Here is a 25343-nt window from a genome sequence, read left to right as displayed (position 1 = left end):
CCCCAGAATCCCATCCCCATCCCTCCCTCTCTGAGGGGGCACCAAATTGAGCAGGTGCTCCCCCAATTCCTGGGTTTGTGGGAAAAGACCCAGACTGAGCTCCCTCCATAAGTGTCCTGGACTAAGTGTACATAGCCCCAGCCCATTCCTCCCCTCTGGAAACACAACATGGGATAGAAGCACTCCAGCTCCCAAGGAGTGGGAAAGAGAAAGGGCTGGACTGGGCTCCCTCTGAACCCTGCACATGGAACCAGAATCCTATTTTCCTACTGCAGATGATAACCTTCTCCTGCTATTAGCTAATGTTAGGTCCTGTACCTCAAGCTGTGCTGCAGTGCTGAAAGTTTTGTGTCCAAACCTTCATAATGATACATAATGGAGGGATTGTTACAGTTGTACATAATAGAATTTATTTTTACATTTTAAAAAACTGGGAAATTACATACAAATAACCTGTGTATATGGATTGAGATAGTCTTTAATTACATGATCACATACTATTTTTCCACAGCATTCTGGTTCATTCAGGGCACAGGATGATCCACAAAGGGGTAGAATTAAGGCTGTATGAGCAACTGCAAATCTGGCATTTCCTAATGTTTGAGTGCTTGATTTTCCAACCTAAACAGCTTTCTTTTAATATATTTTTTTCTTTGTAATATAGTACTGTATATACACTTGTTGACCAGTAAAGTCTTCACGATTGCAAAATCCACCCTTGCTTTCCCTTTCTTTTTAATATGAAACCTTCTGAAATCCGTCTTGTTCCCCTGCAAACTCCTCTGGAATTCCTTACATTAGAGCTGTCAGAAGGATTAGGAAGCTGCAGTGTAAACATTTGATGAACGCCAGCATGTTTCCCAAGTGATAACAAAATTCATTTACTGTTGATGCCCGATATGTGATATTTTAATGTTCATACATTTTTTCTAAACAGCAGTTTTGTTTTGGTTTATCAAAACAAGTGTTCATCTTGTTGGACTACCTACATGCCATGTTTGGGGTTCTAAAAATTGACTTCTCTGAATACACCCCTTTTTTAAAAAATGTAATAAGTATAGAAAGCATCTTCTTCACTGAAAACCAACTGCATGGTTTCCTTCAAACTTTCAAAAAGCATTAATTTAGACTGAGAAATGTATTTACTAGAGCCATGATGGTGAGAGTCATGTGTCAAGCCTAACCAATTGTAAGAGGAGATATTCATTTTAAATTTTAAGCGATATCTGTACAGGAGTTGGTGAAAACTCTTTCCGCCACCACAGCATCTGCAAAGTCCTAAACTGCAGAACTGTTTGGGGCAGTGGGCAGTTATTGTCACACAGTTATAAAGTGGAATCTTTTCCAGTTGTGTGGATTTTATGTTGCTGAAGGAAATCATTTGGATCTGTTACTGAGCCTCTGTTGTGGCAAAGCCGTGTCTTGAGGGAATAAATTCTATGTCTACTCCACTTGAATTGAGGTCATTGTTGCTCACTGAAGTGGTGACAGAGCTGCAGGCTGTAGTTTATAAACTAGACCCAAGTTTTTCCTGACTGAGGAATGCCAGCGAGGAAATGTTGTGTTCTCTGTCGGTGGAGATTCTTAGTGCCTCCCTTCAGAAGAGCAGCCTCTAAGAAACATTCTTGAGGCATCACTTGATGTGGAAAATGTTTCCAGCTATGGATCTGTTTTGAACCTTTATTTGGGCTGATTAAGAAGATTATAACAGGGTAAATCAGACAGCCTCCAGAATTCTCAGGTTTTCTTGACTCCATGCAGTAGCGTTTCAGGTTTCAGTAAGGTACATAAATTGCACTAATAGTGCTGGTTAATATCTTTTCCTGACAGTGAATGAAGGTCACAACCATGCTGATCCTATCTTTTTCCTTTTTTTTAAGCTCTCATCTACCTTCCATGCTGTTGATCATGAAGTTTTTTGACACATCTGTGGTTCATACCCAGAGGTACGTGGAGCCACTCTCTTTCTTTCTTTTTTAAAAGATCCCAGAGCGGTACTATTAGGTGATTAGCCACTCCTACTCTCCTATGATGACTCCATCCATTTCCCTTTTCCTCTAGGCTTCTAGATAGCTCCATGACTTACTTATGATTGACTAACAGGGATAGCAAGAATTTTGATGTTCCCATCACTTCCCATTTAACTTTAGAATAGGTATAATTTCCATTCACAGATTGAGATTAGAGCCTAATGTTTCTAGTAAAATAACCTTCCCAATGTATGTTCTATTAGTGTAAATGCTTCAAAGTCACAGAGAAGTTGAAAAATGGGAAAACCCTGTAAAGCAACCCTGGCATTCTTGCTGAATTTATTTGCTTTCAGAGCATGCTGCCAGGGTTCTCCATTTCCCCCCACAGATTTTGCAAAGGTGGTGTGTGGAGGGATATGGGGATGAGGTGGTGGAGATTGAATTTTGTTGCTTTGGTCAGGTAAATAGTTCTGTTTTAGATTTCCATTTCTTGTGTGTATTCTTTTGTACAAGAATCTAGAACTGTGTTATATGTACTTTTAAAGGAATGTTAATAAATATATATATAAAAAAAACGGTGTGCTCTTGCTATACAGTGACCTCAGTTCAGCTGCACAGAGTACAAGTTAGCACAGACTTTGGTCCAGAATGTTTAAACTGCACCTTCCCTCCCTCGTCCTTTCTTCTCTCCCTCCCTCTTCTTAGTTCTATAGTGCACACATAGCTTGTTGTATTTGCATATATGTGGTAAGGTTGTGTAATAAAATATCCTGTTTGTAATGAAAAAGTACCAGGGTACAGAGTTTTAAGACTACTCTTGAATTTTCGTGATTACTATCTGGGTGTGCAATATACACACACATTCTTGCATACTTTTTACTGTTATGTATCACCTTTCATCCCAAAGCGCTTTCCAAAAAGTAGCGTATACATATAGTCCCACTGAAATTCAACCACCTCTTGGTTGGAAGGCAACAGTCAGTTAGTGCACTGTATGGCCAATAATATGTAAAGCAATCCATAAAGGTTAACAAAGTAACTCAAACAGGGAAGAGTTCTGGGTAACAGCACCAGCGCAAACCCCTACTCCAGTACTATAGCATATATAATATCCAGGCAGAGCAGACAGGAAATTTTAAGGTCTTCTCTGAGAAGGACATACAGTGAATTGTATAGAATTTAATTCATCTGTGCAAGAAGAATGAAGGGCTAAGTCAACCCTGCTGAGATTTGAACCTATGATGCCAGGGAGTCTATACATGACAAATCTGACTTCTCCAACTATATATAAGATTGGGAAGGCTGGATGATAAAATCATGCTTTACATCAAATTGAAGCCTGTGTATTGGCTCCAGACCTTTTCTCAGTAGGTGCAGGCTAGTATTTTAATGATTTCAGCTTAATGAATGTGGGACCCCACTAGATACATCCTCCCAGTTTGACAGCAAACCATTGATAACCACTCTCTGAGTATAGTCTTTGAACCAGTTTTGTACCCACCTTATACTAATTTCATCTAGATCACATTTCCCTAGTTTGCTTATGAGAATGTTGTGTGGGACTGTGTCAAAAGCCTTACTAAAATCGAGATGTATCACATCTACTGCTTTCCCCCTATTCACTAGGCCAGTAGCCCTGTCAAAGAAGGAAATTTGGTTGATTTGGCATGATTTGTTCTTGACAAATCCATACTGGCTATTCCTTGTAACCCTATTATACTCTAGATCATCTAGATGCCTATAAATTGATGACTTAATAATTTGTTCCAGTATCTTTCCAGGTATCAAAATTAGGCTGATTAGTCCATAATTCCCTGAGTCCTCTTTTTTTCACCATTTTAAAGATAGGTGCTATGTTTGCCCCTCTCCAGTCTTCTGGAACCTCACCCATCCTCCAGGAGTTCTCAAAGATAATTCCTAATGGTTCTGAGATTGCTTCAGCTAGTTCTTTAAGTACTGTAGGATTACTTTTATCAGCTCCTGCTGACTGAATACATCTAACTTATCTAATATTCTTTAACCTGCTCTTTCCCTATGTTGGCTTGTATTCCTTCCCTCTTGTTAATACTAATTGTGTTGAGTGTCTGGTCACCATTAACTTTTTTAGCGAATACTGAAGCAAAATAGACATTAAATACCTCAGCTTTCTTGATGTCATCCATTATTAGCTCTCCTTCCCCACTAAATACAGTACCTAAACTTTCCTTAGTCATTCTCTTGCTCCTTTTGTATTTAAAGAACCTCTTCTTAATGACTTTTATGTCCCTTGCTTGGTGTCATGCTATCTGGAGTAGCTCACAACTCTGAGTGCCTACCTCAGGGCAGACTGTCAGAAAACAGGGCAGACACCCCAAACTCGTGGTATGTTCTATAATTAGATTTCACCAAGCCAGTGACAAAGGTGAACTCCTGGATCACTATACCAGTCTTAACGTGGAGTCACAGACAGTCCACTTAGACTTTCCGGTCTATCTTGCCACCCAGACAATCTGGACTTTGTGATAAATTGTAATAAATTGCCCTGGGATGTTGTGGAATCTCAATCATTGGAGATTTTTAAGAGCAGGTTAGACAAACACCTGTCAGGAATGATCTAGTTAATACTAGAGAGCAGGGGACTCGACTAGATGATCTCTCGAGGTCCCTTCCCATCCTATGATTCTATGATAAAATGGTTACTTACACCAAAAATCACATCACATTTAGATTGCTTCCAGTCCCAAGACAACAGTCACTTACCCCAGATCAATTGGTACTCTAGATCAATGGTTCTCAAACTTTTTTTTCCGCGGACCACTTGAAAATTGCCAAGGGTCTCAGCGGACCACTTAATGATCTTTCCAAATGTTGTTTGTACCGTTAGCTAACTATTGTAAAGCACTTTGGATAAAAGCGCTATATAAAAAAACCTTAATAATTAACATTTTTTTTGTTCTACAAATAAAAGCACACAACTCATATTTTAATATAAGTAGTCTTACCTTTCTAATGCAATGGATGTGCCCTTTCTCCCCCGCCACGGCAGCCTCCGAGCTGGGGCTGGGAAGGAGGGCTGTCTCTCCCCAGCAGCCGCAGCGCTGGAGCTGGGGAAAGTTGCCTCTTTCTCTGGCTGCCACATCCCTGCACATCCCAAATTCCCCCCACCTCCTCTTCTTACCACACTGCCTACATGGCTCCACTAATTAGGTGGGTGGCCCTTCATTCTCTTGTGTGCAGCCGCCCAGGCATGCACATTAGAGGGAACTATTCACGGACCACCTGAATGGAGTGGTCCGCGGACCACAGTTTGAGAACCTCTGCTCTAGATCTTACACCAAAGACAACACTGGTAGCCAATTCTATAGTAAACTAACTAAAGGCTTATTAACTAAGAAAAGGAAATGAGAGTTATTGAGAGGTTAAAGCAGGTAAAATATATACACATGTAAGTCACAGTTTGTAATTCCAAATGGTGACAATGATGTAATAAACTTCCAGTTTCCCAAAAGTCATTTCAGGGTTCCCAGATTGTCTCTGGGAATCTCCGTTTTGCATCTGGTACACTTTCCTGTAAGAGTCCAAACAATCCAGAGATCCAGGATCTTTCCTTAAATCCATACTTACAGCTTCTTCTCACAGAAAACAAGCTGACAGGGTCACTACCCACGTGGATTTTTCCTTTGATGATGGAAAGTTAGGAATACATTATGAGTCTTTGACTTCCAGTCAGCACACACAATGACCACTTGCTTTGAAATTAGCACTTTTCTGTCAAAGTTCTTCATTTGCATTCCACAAGGCTTCTTTCCCATTTGATGGGTTATTTAGTTACAGGGATATACACAATGAAAATGTTTACTACTACATTATAACGAGATACAACAATGCAAGTAACATTCCACTAGTTTTCATGAAGTTTAAACACCAAATACACTTTTATACATTTAACAATCACTTTGATCTATACTAATATACAAGTGACTTGGCGTGGGGCTCTGGCATGAGCTGGCATCTGGTCTGCCAGTGTCACACTATGTATAATTCATTTTGTGCCTTGGACTTTCTGATTTTGTTCCTACATGCTTGGGCGATTCTTTGTACTCCTCCTTAGCAGTCTGTCCTTGTTTCTACTTTTTGTAGGATTCCTTTTTGATTTTCAGGTCATTAGAGAGCTCGTGATGGAGCCATACTGTCCTCTTACGATTCTTCTTATCTTTACTTTGCTTTGGGATAGTTTGCAGTTGTGCCGTTAATATTGTCTCCTTCAGAGACTGCCAGCTCTCCTGACCTCCTTTTCCCCTTAGATTGTCTTCCCATGGTAGTTTACCTACCGGTTCTCTGCATTTGTTAGTCTATTTTTTAAATCCATTACCCTTATTCTTCTGCTCTCACTCCTTCCTTTTCTTAGAATCATGAAATCTATCCTTTCATGATCACTTTTACCGAAATGGCCTTCCACTTTCAGATCTGCTACCAATTCCTCCCTGTTGGTCAAAATCAAATCTAAAATGGCTCTTCCCCTGGTTACTTCCTCCATTTTCTGGAACAAAACATTGTCCACAATATATTCCAGGAACTTATTTGAAATTTTATGTTTTGCTATATCATTTTTCAAAAAGATGTCTGGGTAGTGAAAGTCCCCCATTACTACCAGGTCTTGTGTTTTGGATATTTGTTCTAGAAATGCCTCATCCACTTCCTCTTCCTGATTTGGTGGTCTGTAGTCGAATCTCCTTTCTTTTATCCTCCCATCCCTCAAAAACAGTTGATGGGACTTTGATCAAACTTTCCTTTAAAAATATGCCACATTAGAAAATTTCAGCCCGGAAGGTAGACGCTTTAGGGAGCTATGAGCTTCTCAATACAAAGCTCATCCTGGGAAGTGTTTTGTAGCCTTATCTACAATAGTCTCTACCTTTAGCCTGCTATAGGCCCCAGTTCAGCAAATCACTTAAGCAAGTGCTTAAATCTCATTAAAGTCAATGGAACGTAAGTAAGTGCTTTGCTGCTTTAGGAGCATAATGAACAAACTTATAGCTAGGGCCTAAGCCAATGGAAAGACTCCCATTGACTTCAAATGAGCGTTGGATCAGCCTGCAGTGCATCAGAATGAGTTTCTTAGATCAGTATGGTATATATGTTAGTCTATACAATTATTTATTATTTTAAGGCCAGATCATGCTTGCTCTATTCAGATGAATATTTCCATTAATTTCAGTTGGTCTACCTGCATGAGTAAAGTGATTAAGATTTAGACCCCAGCCTTTTGAATACTCAAGCATATAGGCAATCTAAGAATAAATTAATTGGCTTTTATTGTGTTACAGGCATACAGTATATGAAATAATGCTTTGGAAATTGCTATACTAGTAATTATAGTAGTACTTCTAGTAGTTATACTAGCAATTTTAGGTTAATTATTTGCTATTAAGGGATTGCTGAGGTTCATACTGTCAATATATTAAACATCTTTATCATATCCTATAAATTTTTGGCTTATTTTATGAATTTTTGGAAAAAGAAGTATAGGATACCTAAATGATTTGAATGATGCAATTTGTAATTGACTTAAGTAATGTTTAAAACTCAGGAGACATTTTAGTACAATAATGGCAATTTTTCAATGTGAATGTCAGCTGTACCCTAACTTCATACATTTGTGTGGCACTCATTTTAATATACTCCTAATTAATAAGAGTACATTTTTGTCTTTCACCAACAGTCTCCTTAACTTCATTGTGGCTAATTACATGCACTGTATAACCCTGGAAATAGCTTTTAAAAGTCTCTCATTATATCACTCAGATTCATTTTTATTTTTTTATCACTACAGTTTCCCAAATACTTAATTTACAAGGGCAGTGGCTTGTTTTGTTTAGATTTATATTTTGGACTTTTACATTGTTTTTTACAATTTAGGGTTGAATATTGGTGCTTGTGACAGCAAGGCACATCAGCTGCTGCCAATGGCTTCATTCTAGCAAGCTTGTCCACTACAGTTTTGGTGTTGCACCTCAGTCCTGTGATACAGCACAAATGCACAGGCATATGTTTGGCCTTGGGCAAAGATTACCCGTTATGCCAAACAGGTTTATGGGCTTGATAGGTAAAAGCATTCTCTAGATACTAGACCAATCATTATACATGAGAGTGTGAGTTACGACCAAGGAGAGGTTTCCTAAAGATGCTAGGGGATTTAGCAGCACAAGTCCCACAGAAGTCATTCGGACTTGTGCTCCTAAATCCTTTCACCTTAACTAACACTCTCATATGTACAGGTCTGTATAGTATGTAGAGAATAAGCTCCTTGGACTTTCTGAGGACTTGTGCTCCTAAACCTCTTCGCCTCTTTTGAAAATCTGCCCCTAAGACCTTGCCCATCACTCTAAGGGTATGTCTACACTACGAAATTAGGTCAAATTTATAGAAGCCGGTTTTATAGAAATCGGTTGTATGCAGCCGATTGTGTGTGTCCCCACATAAAATGTTCTAAGTGCATGAAGTCGGCGGACCGCGTCCACAGTACCGAGGCTAGCGTCGACTTCCGGCGCATTGCACTATGGGTAGCTATCCCACAGTTCCCGCAGTCTCCGGCGCCCATTGGAATTATGGGTTGAGATCGCAATGCCCGAATGATGCAAAACAGTGCCGCGGGGGGTTCTGGGTACATTGCGTCAGGCCCCTCCCCCTCCGTCACAGCAACGGCAGACAATAGATTCGCGCCTTTTTACCTGGGTTACCTGTGCAGACAACATACCACGGCAAGCATGGAGCCCGCTCAGCTCAGCTCACCGTCACCATATGTCATCCGGGTGCCGGCAGACGTGGGACTGCATTGCTACACAGCAGCAGCAGCTAACTGCCTTTTGGCGGTAGACGGTGCAGCATGACTGGTAGCCTTCATCGGCGATCTGGGTGCTGGTAGCTGTGGGGCTGGCAGCCGTAGGGCTGCATTGCACCAGCCCCTTACCTTTTGCCTTTTGGCAGTAGATGGTTTATTACGACTGGTAACCGTCCTCGTCGGACAGCCGTGGCCATCAATCATTGGCACCTATCGAACTGTCTTGACAATGATGGCTATCAGTCGTAGTATACTATTTTCTGCCAAGTATTGTCTGCTAAGCACCCAGAAGAGGCTGAGGGCGATCTGGGTGCTGGCAGACATGTGGCTGGCAGACGTGGGGCTACATTGCTACACAGCAGCAACTCCTTGCCTTTTGGCAGTAAATAGTATATTATGACTGGTATCCGTCATCATCATACTGCCAAGCGCCCAGTATTTGCTGCCAAGCACCCAGAAAATGCCGAGGGCTATCAGTCATGCTGCACCGTCGTATTAAGATGTAAAAAATAGATTTGTTCTGTATTCATTTCCTTCCCCCCTCCCTCCGTCAAATCAATGGCCCGCTAAACCCAGGCTTAGGAGTTCAATCTCGGAGGGGGGGGGCATTCTGTGTGACAGTTGTTTGTATTTCTCCCTGATGCACAGCCACCTTTCTTGATTTTAATTCCCTGTACCTGTACGCCATGTCGTCACTCGCCCCTCCCTCCCTCCCTCTCTCCTTCCCCTGATCCTTCAGATACTAGTTTCGCGCCTTTTTTCAGACCAGACGCCATAGCTAGCACTGGGATCATGGAGCCCGCTCAGATCACTGCGGCAATTATGAGCACTATGAACACCACGCGCATTGTCCTGGAGTATATGCAGAGCCAGGACATGCCAAAGCAAAACCAGGACCAGCCGAGGAGGAGGCGATTGCAGCGCGGCGACGAGAGTGATGAGGAAATGGACATGGACCTAGACCTCTCACAAGGCACAGGCCCCAGCAATGTGGAAATCATGGTGTTCCTGGGGCAGGTTCATGCCGTGGAACGCCGATTCTGGGCCCGGGAAACAAGCACAGACTGGTGGGACCGCATCGTGCTGCAGGTGTGGGACGATTCCCAGTGGCTGCGAAACTTTCGCATGCGTAAGGGCACTTTCATGGAACTTTGTGACTTGCTTTCCCCTGCCCTGAAGCGCCAGAATACCAGGATGAGAGCAGCCCTCACAGTTGAGAAGCGAGTGGCGATAGCCCTGTGGAAGCTTGCAACGCCAGACAGCTACCGGTCAGTCGGGAATCAATTTGGAGTGGGCAAATCTACTGTGGGGGCTGCTGTGATCCAAGTTGCCAGGGCAATGAGAGACCTGGTGATATCAAGGGTAGTGACTCTGGGAAACGTGCAGGACATAGTGGATGGCTTTGCTGCAATGGGATTCCCAAACTGTGGTGGGGCGATAGACGGAACCCATATCCCTATCTTGGCACCGGAGCACCAAGCCACCGAGTACATAAACCGCAAGGGGTACTTTTCAATGCTGCTGCAAGCCCTGGTGGATCACAAGGGATGTTTCACCGACATCAACGTGGGCTGGCCGGGAAGGGTACATGATGCTCGTGTCTTCAGGCACTCTGTTCTGTTTCGAAAGCTGGAGGAAGGGACTTTCTTCCCGGACCAGAAAATAACCGTTGGGGATGTTGAAATGCCTATCGTGATCCTTGGGGACCCAGCCTACCCCTTAATGCCATGGCTCATGAAGCCGTACACAGGCAGCCTGGACAGGAGTCAGGACCTGTTCAACTACAGGCTGAGCAAGTGCCGAATGGTGGTGGAATGTGCATTTGGGCGTTTAAAAGCGCGCTAGCGCAGCTTACTGACTCGCTCAGACCTTAGCGAAAAGAATATCCCCATTGTTATTGCTGCTTGCTGTGCGCTCCACAATATCTGTGAGAGTAAGGGGGAGACATTTATGGCGGGGTGGGAGGTAGAGGCAAATCGCCTGGCCGCTGATTACGCGCAGCCAGACACCAGGTCGGTTAGAGCAGCACAGCAGGGCGCGGTGCGCATCAGAGAAGCTTTGAAAACTAGTTTTGTGACTGGCGAGGCTACGGTATGAAACTTCTGTTTGTTTCTCCTTGATGAACCCTCCACCCCCCCCACCCGGTTCACTCTACTTCCCTGTAAACCAACCACCCCACCCTTCCCTCCCCCCTGCGAGCACCACTTGCAGAGGCAATAAAGTCATTGTTACTTCACATTCATGCCTTCTTTATTAATTCATCACACAACTAGGGGGATAATTGCAAAGGTAGCCCGGGATGGGTGGGGGAGGAGGGAAGGAAAAGGACACACTGCAGTTTAAAACTTTAAAACTTTAACACTTATTGCTCGGGAAATCATCTAGGGTGGAGTGACTGGGTGGCCGGAGGCCCCCCCACCGTGTTCTTGGGCGTCTGGGTGAGGAGGCAATGGGACTTGGGGAGGAGGGCTGTTGGTTACATAGGGGCTGTAGCGGCGGTCTCTGCTCCTGCTGCCTTTCCTGCAGCTCAACCATACGCAGGAGCATATCAGTTTGATGCTCCAGCAGCCGGAGCATCGACTCTTGCCTTCTGTGTGCAAGCTGACGCCACCTCTCCTCTTCAGCCCGCGATTCAGCACGCAACCTCTCCTCTTCAGCCCGTGATTCAGCACGCCACCTCTCCTCTCGCTCATATTGGGCTTTTCTAAAATCAGTAATTGACTGCCTCCACGCATTCTGCTGTGCTCTGTCAGCGTGGGAGGCAGTCTGTAGTTCAGTAAACATTTCATCACGCGTCCTTCGCTTCCGCTTTCGAATATTCACTAGCCTCTGTGAAGGAGAAACATTTGCAGCTGGTGGAGGAGAAGGGAGAGGTGGTTAAAAAAGATACATTTTAGAGAACAATGGGTACACTCTTTCACGTTAAATTTTGCTGTTCACATCACACAGCACATGTGCTTTCGTTACAAGGTCGCATTTTTCCTCTTATATTGAGGGCCTGCCGGTTTGGTGTGAGAGATCACTCACGCAGTGCCAGGCAACAGATTTCAGCTTGCAGGCAGCCATGGTAAGACACAGTCTTTTGGCTTTTTTAACCTTCTTAACATGTGGGAATGGTTTAAAACAGTACTGCTCTCATTAACCATACCAAGCACCCGTTGGGTTGGCCATTTAAAATGGGTTTGCAATGTAAAAGGAGGGGCTGCGGTTTCAGGGTTAACGTGCAGCACAAACCCAACTAATTCCCCTCCCCCACACACCCAATTCTCTGGGATGATCACGTCACCCCTCCCCCCCACCGCGTGGCTAACAGCGGGGAATATTTCTGTTCAGCAGAGCAGGAAGGGGCACCTCTGAATGTCCCCTTAATAAAATTGCCCCATTTCAACCAGGTGACCGTGAATGATATCACTCTCCTGAGGATAACAAAGAGCGATAAGGAATGGATGTTGTCTGCATGCCAGCAAACACCGGGACCATACGCTGCCATGCTTTGTTATGCAATGATTCCAGACTACGTGCTACTGGCCTGGCGTGGTAAAGTGTCCTACCATGGCAGACGGGATAAGGCAGCCCTCCCCAGAAACCTTTTGCAAAGGCTTTGGGAGTACATGAAGGAGAGCTTTCTGGAGATGTCCCTGGAGGATTTCCGCTCCATCCCCATACACGTTAACAGACTTTTCCAGTAGCTGTACTGGCCGCGATTGCCAGGGCAAATTAATCATTAATCATTAAACACGCTTGCTTTTAAACCATGTGTAATATTTACAAAGGTACACTCACCAGAGGTCCCCTGTGTGCCCACAGGGTCTTGGGTGAGTTCGGGGGTTACTGGTTCCAGGTCCAGGGTGATAAACATATCCTGGCTGTTGGGGAAACCGGTTTCTCCGCTTCCTTGCTGCTGTGAGCTATTTACATTATCTTCATCCTCATCTTCCTCGTACCCCGAACCCGCTTCCCTGTGTGTTTCTCCAGTGAGGGACTCATAGCACACGGTTGGGGTAGTGGTGGCTGCACCCCCTAGAATGGCATGCAGCTCCGAGTAGAAGCGGCATGTTTGCGGCTCAGCCCCGGACCTTCCGTTTGCTTCTCTGGCTTTGTGGTAGGCTTGCCTTAGCTCCTTAATTTTCACGCGGCACTGCTGTGCGTCCCTGTTATGGCCTCTGTCCTTCATGGCCTTGGAGACCTTTTCTAATATTTTGCCATTTCGTTTACTGCTTCGGAGTTCGGCCAGCACTGATTCATCTCCCCATATGGCGAGCAGATCCCGTACCTCCCGTTCTGTCCATGCTGGAGCTCTTTTGCGATCCTGGGACTCCATCACGGTTACCTGTGCTGATGAGCTGCGTGGTCACCTGTGCTCTCCACGCTGAGCAAACAGGAAATGAAATTCAAACGTTCGCGGGGCTTTTCCTGTCTACCTGGCCAGTGCATCTGAGTTGAGAGTGCTGTCCAGAGCGGTCACAATGAAGCACTGTGGGATAGCTCCCAGAGGCCAGTAACGTCGAATTCCATCCACACTAACCCAATTCCGACCCCCTAAGGCCGATTTTATCGCTAATCCCCTCGTCGGAGGTGGAGTAAAGAAACCGGTTTAAAGGGCCCTTTAAGTCGAAAGAAAGGGCTTCGTCGTGTGAACGTGTCCAGGCTAAATTCGAATTAACGCGGCTAAAGTCGACCTAAACTCGTAGTGTAGACCAGGCCTAAATTTTCTGATTGTTTAAAGCCAAGCCTGTAATGTTATTTAAACGTAAGCGTGTATGCGCGGGGGGCTGGAAAGCTACAATACATTTTCAAAGTTCTATGATGAGGCAGTCTTAACCCAGAATAGAAGCATCACCAAAAAAAGGGGTGGGTGGGTGGCTTTTGTGGGAAATAAAACTGCTGTACAAACTACATTATATGAAAATGAATGTTACACTAACTGCAACTGAGTTCTAGATAATACATTTTACCTCTTGTAGAAACCTTGCCTTGAAATGCTGAAAATTGTCTGCAGAGGAGCTGAAGTTAGTTAAATACTGGAACAACTGCTGATTTATTTGCATCTTTCAACATGACCAATCCCCAGTAAGTACGATATGAGAAAGTTACAAATGCTTTTCCATTCAATGAGTCAAATCCCATTCACGTAAAATCCTCTGTGCCAAATTCTCCTGATCCCAAGGAGGTTGCCTCAGTATTCCTGGGATGAGAATTTTAAGTTTGGAGTAAGAGATGCAGGATTTGCTCAGTTGTCTGCAGACCCGGAATTAGTGCAACAACAACAAAATGAATATTGTAAACTTTTCTGAAGTATTATTAATAGTAAATTACCAAGAACTAATATATAAAATTATTTTCGGGTCTATCTAAATTTTTGTTTTCCTGCCAACAAGCCTGTGTTAAGACTATTTGTCAACACTGTTTCATTTGCTTTTTCACTGTCACTTCATTATCTAGCTCTCATTTAATCTACTTAAGAGTCCAAAAGGTAAAAAAAAAAAAAAAAACAGTTGGAAGCTGAAAGGGCTTCTCTAACACTTTTCAGTTTGTTCTATAATACCGGTAGTCACACTGTGGTCCACTTCCAAAATAGCTAGTATGTGGTACAAAAGCATTAAATCAGACAAGAGAAAAGTCTGGCCAAATACCAGAAAAAAATCTCCTGCTAATTAGATCTTTTTAGACAGTGAAATAATTTTCAGTGGAAGTGGTAAAAGTCTCATTCCTTGAGACATGTAAAATTAGATTGGACAAAGAACTAAATAAAGGGACACTGGCTAGATGACCCAAAGGATCTTTTGCACTAATTTCTATGATTGTGTGAAACAATCATAGGTCATTGCAAGCCTTTTACTTCAGTCATAATAGTGTCTTCACATTGTTAAAGTGACCTTCCCAGGTAATCCGTGCAGTGGTCTACTCCATTGTAATTCTAATGCTTAGACTCTGAGCAATACTGCCTTTTCCCACCTCTTCAACTTAGACTTTTATCCTTCTTCATCCACGTCTTATGTTCCTGGCTCCAAACTCTTACAAGACACACGATTTAGGCAAGAGCTCTTCTAAATTATTCAGGTTTTGTGAGAAAGATGAAGTCTTATTCAGGTTGGTTGAATAACTGGAGGATTATAATAAGCTCTTTTAAAAAAAAAATCAATGCAACTTTTGCAGTCAAATAAGAAAGGAAAGTTGCGTGTAAGGCACTTTTTAACTGTATCCCTAAGAAAGAAAAATACTTTCCCAACCATCGCACCTATCTGTCAAAAACTTGAATGAAATAGCCTGGCATTTCTTCAGAAGTTAACAAGCTCTCCCAGATTAAAGCTAAAGAGGTTTATGGTTACGACTCAATGTGAGTCAAATGGAAAGGGAGGCATTCACTGGAATCCGCAAAGAATATATACCTGCTGGGACTTGACAGGCAAACCCTCTACACTAACAAAGTTGTCCATCACAGATACTATATATTAAGTACTGGGCAATAACTTATTTTTTCTCTACGTAAGTGGTATCTTACTGTAAGTCATAGAGACACACATACATAGAATCATAGAATATCAGGTTTGGAAGGGACCTCAGGAGGTTATCTAGTCCAACGCCGTGCCCCAAATCGCCCCCTCAGGGATTGAACTCATAACACTGGGTTTAGCAGGCCAATGCTCAAACCACTGAGCTATCCCTTGGTTTTACCCTTGTATGTGTGCATGGAGTTCCCATTAACATTAAGAAGGATAGAGAATGCATGACCAGTTTTAAAATTATGTTCTACACATATATGGATGGGAAGAATTTATCTGGGATCCTCCCATAATTTTATTCATCTTCTTACTCAATAACTCTCCTCAGAAATCCTAGAGCATTAGCAACCCTTTCTCTGGTTGAGTAGGGCAAGATGTGGCAGCATTCAGAACTTTTCTAAATATTGACCAGAGGTCAATGAAGGGCAATAGAACGTATGTATTACCTTAGAGCAGTGGTTCTCAAACCATGGGGAAGGCCTCCCAATGGAAGCACAGGAATGTGTCAAAGGAGTGGGCTTCTTTTAAAAAAAAAAAAAAAAAAAAAAAGAGCTTTGGCTGTCAGCCCTGGCTGGCTCTGGCTCATGCAGAAAGGCCATGCACACCCAGGAGGCGGAGATAAATGGGACAGCCAGAGCCTGTCCCCCAGGGCTAACAGCTGGAGCACCACCACTTAGGCTCTCCTCCCTCCACCCCCTCAATCCCTCAGCAGGAGGCAGCCCAGGCTTGGGTTCTCCTTCCCCTCTTCTCCCACCAATGCCTCAATCCCTCATCTCAATGCAGCGGGGCTCTGGCTGTCAGCCCCAGAAGAGCAGCTGCAGCGCAGAAGTAAGGGTAGCAATGGGGCACTAAGTCTGTTGTGAAAAGTGATATTGGTGAATATTACTTTTCTCATTACCACCCTTACTTCTGTGCTGCTGCTGCTGGGTGCCCTGTCGGCAGATGCTGCTCTCTGCTCTGCCTTCAGAACTGGGTGTTGGTATATGTACTTGGGAAGGGGGCGTAAGCAACTACAGACACCAAGAAGGGGAGCCCAATCAAATAAGTTTGAGAATCACTGCCTTAGGCTAGGTCTACACTACCCGCCTGAATCGGCGGGTAGAAATCGATCTTTCGGGGATCGAATTATCGCGTCTCGTCGGGACGCGACAATCGATCCCCGAATCGACGCTCTTACTCCACCAGCGGAGGTGGGAGTAAGTGCCGTCGACTGGGAGCCGCGGAGGTCGATTTTGCCGCCGTCCTCACAGCGGGGTAAGTAGGCTCCGATACGTCGAATTCAGCTACGCTATTCGTGTAGCTGAATTTGCGTATCTTAAATCCTCCCTCCCCCCCCCCCGTAGTGAAGACCTGCCCTTAGAGTGATTTGTACACTGGTCAGTAAAGTGCTTGATCATTGTTCACTGATCTCACTACAAAAAGGAGGGGGGTTAGTTCATGTAACCACATGCCTTCGTTTCATTGACTCTCTTTTCTACTTTGCAAGTATACTTTGCTACATAGTTCATAGTTTGTTTCTTTGTGTGTTTGTTGAATATTTATGTTTATATTTTATGTGCATGAAAAGGCTTCAGCTCTGCAGTCTGAATTCAATTTTGCCCTTGTGTGCATGTGAGGATGCTATTAACCTCAGTGGGAGCGACCTTTCACAGATGAGGATAGATTTTGGCCCCATATAACATTTCTCCACATGTATTATCAAAAATGACACATAAATACCAGTAATCAAGACTTTTTCCTTCATTATGGGAAATTTTAGTCCTGCTACTTGTGGAAGTTTCCCGTTCCTTACTGCTTATATTTTTTTCCATTTGCTTATTCATCATTTTAGGCCTACAATAGAAGGTCGAGTTTCAGAAGTTGAGATCATTTCACAACAAGTAGAAGAGGAGACCAAAAGCTTAGCTCCTGTACAACTTGTTAACTTCACTTATCGAGATTTACCCCTTGCTGCGCTTGATCTCTCTGTGGCAGGGTCCCAGCTCTTGTCAAATTTGGATGAGGAGTACCAAAGAGAAGGGTAAGTGCAAAGGATATCCTAAAGGGTTTTCATGGTTTACAGAAGGGAAAGCCATGAGATGGAGAGAGAAGGCCAGCCAATTTCACTTGAATCCATTCTAAAAGCATCTTTTTCTAATGTAGCTATTTAGTTGTTTTCAGACTCCTTGCAATAAAGTAATTTCTGGCTCCCGTGTGAACACAGTGCATATTAGGAAACTGCTGTCAGAGAGAAAACTAAAGTTTGGTCCATACTAAAATGTTAGGTCAACCCAGCTACGTCACTCAGGGGTGTGAAAAATCCACACCCTTCAGCGATGTAGTTAAGCTGACCTAACCCCTGGTGTAGATAGTTCTCGGTCAACTGAAGAATTCTTCCTTTGACCTAGCTACTGCCCCTTGGGGAGGTGGATTACCTGCTGCGATGGTAGAACCTCTCCCGTCAGTGTCTACACTAAAGTGCTACAATAGCACAGAAATGCTGTAGCATTTCAAGTGTAAACAAGCCCTAAGTTGAGTCTTTTGCCCTGACTTTTGGCTCTTCCCCATAAAAACAAAACAAAACAAAAAATGCAGAAAAGCCATTCCATAGGTCCTCTGTGATAGATCCCTCAGGAGAGTGTTCCATGGTGAGATGCAGGGGTCAGTGACGGTGGTCCACATGTTTGAGTGGACATTTCCTGACCTGGTGATTATGACTATGCAACACAACCTCCTAAGCCTCATGCAGATTATTTCTGTTTCTAAAAGAAGAATTTGCTCTGGTAGGCTGTGAATGAGGCTGTTGATATTCAGAATATATATCAGGGCTCGGCAACTTTGGCACGGAGCCCATCAGGGAAAGCCTCTGGCGGGCCGGGCTGGTTTGTTTACCTGCCGCATCTGCAGGTTCTGCCGATCACAGCTCCCACTGGCTGCGGTTTGCCGTCCCAGGCCAATGGGGACTGCAGGAAGCGGTGTGGGCCGAGGGATGTGCTGGCTGCCCTTCCTGCAGCCCCCATTGGCCTGGGACAGCGAACCACGGCCAGTGGGAGCTGCGATCAGCCAAACCTGTGGACGCAGCAGGTAAATAAACCGGCCTGGCCCGCCAGGGTGCTTACCCTGACGGGCTGCATGCCAAAGGTTGCCGATCCCTGATATATATGCACAATAATATTGTTGATAGAACATACATGCCGATTCTGGCTACATTTACACAGGGAGTTCAAATCAAGTTCATTATATTTGTTAGAAAATGTCTTTGGAAATGAGAGAATTAAAACACTTACTAAATATACTCTTCAACTGAGTATATTAAAGGTAAAAGAATGTTTAATACTGAATCACAATATATATGAGAACAGCAAAGCATTTTACCTAGATCCATTATTTTTATAAGTAGTGGTTTGTAAGTAGCTACCTTAAAAATGTAACAAACCTAGCACCTTGATTGTCTAAAAGGCAGGGAATACCCATAGTGGGGGAGTGTAGAAGGCTCTGTTCTGCCTTAGACATATGAATGCAACTTCTGTTGGTCTGAGGGCCAAATTGAGCTTTTTACAAAGGCCAGTTAACAAGTCAAAATTTCACTGTAATTTACAGGTAAAACAAGTAGCATGTAAACACATTTACTTATGGTAGTAGTAAGAGTTGTTTATATTTATGCCTGTATCTGTAATTTTCACTCCATGCATCTGAAGAAGTGGGTTTTTTACCCAAGAAAGCTTATGCCCAAATAAATCTATTAGTCCTTAAGGTGCAACTGGACTCCTCGTTGTTTTTATGGATACAGACTAATACAGCTACCCCTCTGATAACTGACTGCACAGTGACTGATTTGGAAAGCTGTCTCCCTTAGTGTGTGAAGCTATATAAAAGTAGCATCACCTTTGATAAGGAGACCAATTGCCCAACATTGGATTATATAGCTACTGTTCATTACTATTTCAGTTTATATCATACCAAATGTATATAGCTACTTTTACTGCATGATTTATCTAAAAACACTTCACAGTAAATCAATCTGAGATTTCAAGATGAAGACATATAAAAAGGTTTATATAAGCTTCAAATTGCTGACAATTAAATATGTTTTAATCTACTCTTAGAAATCAGCAAAGATGAGACATCCTTGATCTACACTCAGCAGGTATTCCATGCTGCAGTCAGGAAGCAGAATGAGGGGAAAGTTCTTGCCACTAGTTTTTTTCCAAATTGGACTTCATGAGATGTCTTCAGAAATTCCAAACAAGGGGAAATAAATTTCAGTTAGATTATATAAATATGATGCAATACCACATGTGTCTGAAGAGGCACTTTATAATTAATTTGAGTATGCAAGTGTAAGCCTGAGGCTATATTGCTATTGGATAAATATAAAACAAGGTTAGTGCAAGTATTCAGCCCTAGTAGCTGCAGATTTTACCATCTGAAGATCCATTCTTCAAGGTCCAAAGATCTGTTACAATGGGTACTTCAACCTGCTTGCATCCTGGGTGCAGAAACAGACCTGTCAGTCACAGACAGCAGGGGAATGCCCCTCTCTCTGAAATTCCCGCCAGATTTATCTGCCTCCGCAGTGGCCAGTGGCTCAGCCAGGCCTCCCTGCTATGAAGCTTTTCTGTGGAAAATTCCAGACTTTATTTCAAATTTCTGACTAACAGATTGGTTGAAAAATGTGTCTGTCTAATTCCCAGCGGTGTCACAGGACTTCATTTGCCTTGTGGGGAGATTGCCCCCTCAACTGTGCTTCCCCTTTGGAGGCATTTGCAGCGGTTGGTGCTCCTGCAGGTTTCAGGGAATGAGTTAGGCTGAAAAAAGTCAGAGGCAAAGGGAAAGGTCTGTGTGGTCTGCTTCACCTTCTTACCTACTGTTTTTTGCGGGAGCTTGGCTGTTCTATGGGCAGAGCACAGCTTCCTCCTCACAGCCCAAACTGGGCAGGGTCACCTCAGTCCACCCTTCCCCAGGCAGGAAAGAAGCTGGGCAGGATTGGAATAGCCGGCTCCAGGGAAAAGCAGCTCCTCCATCCCTATCTCCACGATGGGAATGACTTCAGAGAGGCAGTGTGCCAGATAGTAGATTACACATAAATCCCAATAATCCACACCAGCAACCATGCTCCCAGCTGTGAAGGTCAGTCACCTCCTCCCTCCCTTTATCTCCCCGCAGGCTGTAGATGGACACAGCACAGACTCTGCCAACATCACAGACTGCAGCAAGATGTCTTTGGGGCTATCTCCCTCTTCCAGCTGCCACCTAACCTCTATAACAGGCATCCTGGGATTCCCAGGCTGCCATCTCCAGGGAAAACACACAACCATATGGCCGATCTACTTCCGATGCGGTAGAGAGGGGTAGAGCTTCTGTGAAAGCCCATCTTTGAACCTCAGGCCTGTACCTTCCTGAGAGACCCAAAAGGGGCCCATGTTGGGTAGAGGACACAATATGTCCCAGCCTCTTTGAAAACAGGGAGATTGCTAGCCACTTGAACTATTTTTGGAGCAGTCTCTGAGCCCAGTTTCTCTCCCCCATCTGAAGCAGGATTATGGAGACAAATTCCCAAAGGCTAATTAATTAAACTTAGTGATGTTTTCCCTGCTCACCTTCACAGAGTTCAGTGTGGCAGATCCATGCAAAAAGAACCGGGCTAAAGACTTGTGCAGACCCTTCTGGGCATGCCTGTACATACACACACACAAGAGGGAATTCTTCCTTTTTGGGGGGGAAGGCCTGCTGTCTGAATCAGAGTTAGGGGATCAAATAATAAAAATATATTAACAAACAAACAAACCAAAAGAAGTGGAGGATAGACTTTTAGGCAGAGTACAGAGTATTGTGAAACTATGCGTAGGACAGTGGTTCTCAAACTTTTGTATTGATGACCCCTTTTGCCCAGCAAGCCTCTGAATGTGACCCCCCCTTATAAATTAAAAACAAATTTTTATATATTTAACACTATTATAAATGCTGCACGTGAAGCGGGGTTTGGGGTGGAGGCTGACAGCTTGCAACCCCCTGAAGGGTTACAACCCCCAGTTTTGAGAACCCCTGGCTTAGGAGGTCTGCAGCTGCCCTGGAACTTACCCTCCAGGCTGGTGCAAAGTCTGTAGTTTAATTACTATGTTAAACAAGTGAAACATAGTCTTGAGAGTCTCCAGGAGGCCTTAATGCAAGTGTATAAAGAGTGTCCATGCAAGAAGGTCAAAGTGTTAGCAGCATGCTCAAGTAAAGGAAGTTTTGTGTGAATCTCAATATTAAGTGCTTCCTTAGGGCAACAACCCTTATAGATTGAACTCCTGAAAGTCTCATAATACTTCATATCCGTTAAAATACACTGCCTATAGCTACTATATCCAGTCAGACAAGTATTAAAGTTGGGAGCTTTCTCAGATGAGACAGAGCCAGTTCTGTGCTTCTAATTCTGACAAGTAGTCTTCAAGCTGTCCTAGTATTGATTCCTAGAGTAAAGTGAAAAAATATTCTTTCTTCTGTTAAGCATCAAAGTCTAGTCCTTAAGACTATTGACAGTCTTAGGCCAGAGAAGTTATATCCCCTGTATTAAGATTTGCTAGGTGGTCACATGACCATCAATACATAAACTCACCAAAATTTAACATATTGGTTATCTGGTCTTTAACCAATGCCATTTTTTGTCAGAAGGCTTCTCCACACTATAGAGTACAGGGGAAGATGGAGGATATATAATATACCTCATTTGGAATGTCCGTACCTAAAAAGATAAGCCTGTTCCTGACCCTGGAGGAACACCGCATTGAAAATCCTATTGTAACAGATCCATGGACCTTAGCACGATGAAGAATAGAAAAACATGTGTCTGCCACAGATCAGATAATGCACTTGTCAGAGGATGAGTACAAAATAACCAAAAGGTTCTATTCAACCCTCAGTGTTACTGTGATGTTCTCATTAAGGCTATTGGGAGTTGTTCATGATATTGGAGAGAGTGGACGCCAAAGTAGAAGTGTTATTGTAAGGGAAATTGTTAACCAGAAATCTAGTGAGTGTTTAAAAATGTGTTAAAAGTAGCTTCAGGTGCTGCTCCTAATTTTTATGGTTTATGTTGGTATTTTCTATTTTATAAAAATATTTTCTCTCCCCACTGCCATGTAAAAGACCCACACAACTAATGGGAAATTGATGGGAAAGAGTGAAACTGACTATAGACAGAAAATATTAAATGCACAAATAAACAAACACATTGAAAAAAATACTAGATCAATATTTTTTAAATCTCATAATAGATTAAAAAACTTAGCCAGAAGTGAAAATGTTTTGGGTTTTGTTTTTGGTGTGTGTGTGGGTGGACTGGAGGGGGGAGGTTGTTTAATTTAAGTAATGGACAGTGTCTCTAAATATGAAAAAAAATTAGTCTGGTCCATATCTTGTGCTGGTTATGTGTTTTATCTGGTGGATATACCTGTATGAATTTTTTTTTTAACTATTTCTCTTAGTTTGTTGCTTCTGTACTGAGCCACATTTTAAATCTACTTACATTTACTTATGTAGAGAGTAAAATAAACTATAGAAAATTATTTAAGAAAAAATGATGGGAAGTAGGATAAGAGGAGGAACAGAGAAGAGAGAGCAGCGAAATAGGAATGTTGTGGGCTGGAGTTTGGAACAGCTGGGGACGTTAAAAATGGTCAAAGACTTGTCAACAATATTAGGAAGTTAAACATGGGAGAATAATAAACCTTCATGCTTTTAATTTTCAAATCATTTTACAAACAGTAATTAATGCATTCAATCTTCCTGTGAGAAAGGGATGGAAGTATCGTTATCTACATTTTACAAATAGGGAAACTGAGGTACAGAATTTAAAGGCCAAATTTTCAAAAGTGACATTTGATTTTTGGTGCTGTAATTTTTAGGTAGTGAGTTTAGGTCATTTTATTCAGTGGGAGTAGAATCATGGCCCTGAAGTATGAATTTCAGAGATGCTGAGCACTGGCAGCTCTCAGTGAACTCAATAGTAAAACTTCCACCGACTTTAATGGTGCAGGATCAGTCCCTTGGTGTCTTAAGATAGTCACTAGCCTAAGGCCAAACAGCAAGTCCTTGTATTTACAATAACCCTTCTAAAATTTTCTGTAAACAAAGCTGTTTGGATAGACTTTTTAAAAAAACTTTCCTGTGTTTATTTTAATGATTTCTTCTTGTGCAATGTTCTTGGCAGTCTTCTCCAGACGTGAAGTGTAGAATTAAGGCTGGATTACATCTTTGTGCTGCTTCACTCCCCTTCTCCAGATGAAATGCCAGTGCATATTTATGTAGATGTGATTCAGGATTCTTGCACCTGAATCTCTCAGCCTTTGGATATTTTCAAAATTGCTTCTCTTTCTGATTCATCAAAGTTCTTTTCATAGTCTACACTGTAATAATAGACTCTACAGCAGTGTTTCCCAAACTTGGGATGCCGCTTGTGTAGGGAAAGTTCCTGGCGGGCCGGGCCGGTTTGTTTACCTGCCGGGTCCGCAGGTTCGGCCGATCGCGGCTCCCACTGGCCGCGGTTCGCTGCTCCAGGCCAATGGGAGCTGCTGGAAGCGGCGGTCAGTACGTCCCTCAGCCCACGCCGCTTCCCGCAGCTCCCATTGGCCTGGAGCAGCGAACCGCGGCCAGTGGGAGCTGCGATCGGCCGGACCTGCGGACGTGGCAGGTAAACAAACCGGCCCGGCCCGCCAGGAACTTTCCCTACACAAGCGGCATCCCAAGTTTGGAAAACACTGCTCTACAGTATGGCTTGTTTTATTCCACAATGACCTGATTCCACTGTTTGCAGATGAACCACAGTAAAATCACTTTAATAAAATTAGAATAATCAAGTCAAGAGGTGAAATACTGGCTCCAGTAAAGTTTGGGAGCTTCACCATTGACTTCACTTTGGGGCCAGGATTTCACCAGTACTTTGTTCTCCAGTACTATTGTGATGAACTGATATAACCCTGACACAATGAGGCATAACCTGTAGTTGTATAAAATAGGTCCCTCATGTTTCTCTTATCTTGAATGAATTCCTCTCCTACAGTTCTTCAAATTTCTTGTTCTCTATCTTATGGTGGGCCATGCAAGGTAACTCCAACTCTTCCTGTTACTGTGAACATTTCTGTGCTTTTAGAGATCTGTTAGTTATTTCTGCTTTGTAATAAAGAAGTGATGTTTGGGGGTAAAGGAATGTTTTATTTTTCCAAGATATAAAATTGCATACTGACTGACTATCTCTGCATAGCATTCTTCATATCTTTTTAGAATCTATAAAGCTTTTGGTTAAGTTTGTGAGATACAGAAAGCAGCACATTATTCACAAGATTATAGGTATTGTGTTAATTGAAGAAATAACTGGAACCTAATCCTACAAGGATTTATGCACATGCATAACTTTACATGTATGTGTTAAGTATGTAAATATTAAGTATGTGCATAAGTCTTTACAAGATCAGAGCTATAGTAGTGACATTTCATGGAAGATTTTGCACAGCAGCCGTGCAGTGCTGCATGTCACTACAATGCTTCAACCCAAACTACTTCTGTTACTACCATGGAATGTTGTGGGGTGTTTTCCTTCATCATTCTTTGTGTTGCTGTTGCTTTTTATTAGTTTTCTTGACATGGTCAGTATTCTTATTCTAGATTTATTTTTCATCCTTGTTCCTGTTGTCTTGTAAAAGATGTAAACATTCTGTTCTTTCTGGCATTTTACATTGCCTCTTCATTTTCATTTTGGTTTTTGTGATCTCATTTCTTCTTCTTATTTTATTTGTAAAACACCAAGAATGTGCTAATTTTGCTCCTTCAGACAGTTTAGTCTGGCTTCTATGTTTGCATCAGATGGTGCTATATTCTTTATTATTTCTGTTTTTTTCCAAATCTTTGAATTATTATTTTGATTTCTGTCTAGTATTTTAATTGTTTGCTGCAAGACTTAGAGGGGCATTAACTAAAATGCGGTTAAGTTTCTGCCTTTCTTCCTTGGTTTGCCACTTGAACTGTAAGGGCTTTTACTATCCTACATCACTCCTCTTAATTACTCTGTTCAACTCATAGAGGTCCATGAAG

The 25343-nt window shown here is 42.9% G+C and overlaps 1 protein-coding gene across 1 annotated transcript in view; it reads left to right on the top strand.

Moving 5' to 3' along the window:
• TMEM266 (transmembrane protein 266) overlaps positions 1-25343 on the top strand; it is a 119148-nt gene that overhangs the window by 27920 nt on the left and 65885 nt on the right. The window contains exons 2-4 of the mRNA XM_065412683.1: positions 1881-1946; positions 13755-13860; positions 17125-17313. Of these exons, the coding sequence (XP_065268755.1) occupies positions 13847-13860; positions 17125-17313 (203 nt within the window). The 5' untranslated portion in view covers positions 1881-1946; positions 13755-13846. The remainder of the gene's footprint in view (positions 1-1880; positions 1947-13754; positions 13861-17124; positions 17314-25343) is intronic.

The sequence above is a fragment of the Emys orbicularis genome, chromosome 10 (genome assembly GCF_028017835.1).
Source record: "Emys orbicularis isolate rEmyOrb1 chromosome 10, rEmyOrb1.hap1, whole genome shotgun sequence".
NCBI classification, from domain to species: Eukaryota; Metazoa; Chordata; order Testudines; family Emydidae; genus Emys; species Emys orbicularis.
This window is presented reverse-complemented; position numbering and strand designations above follow the sequence as displayed.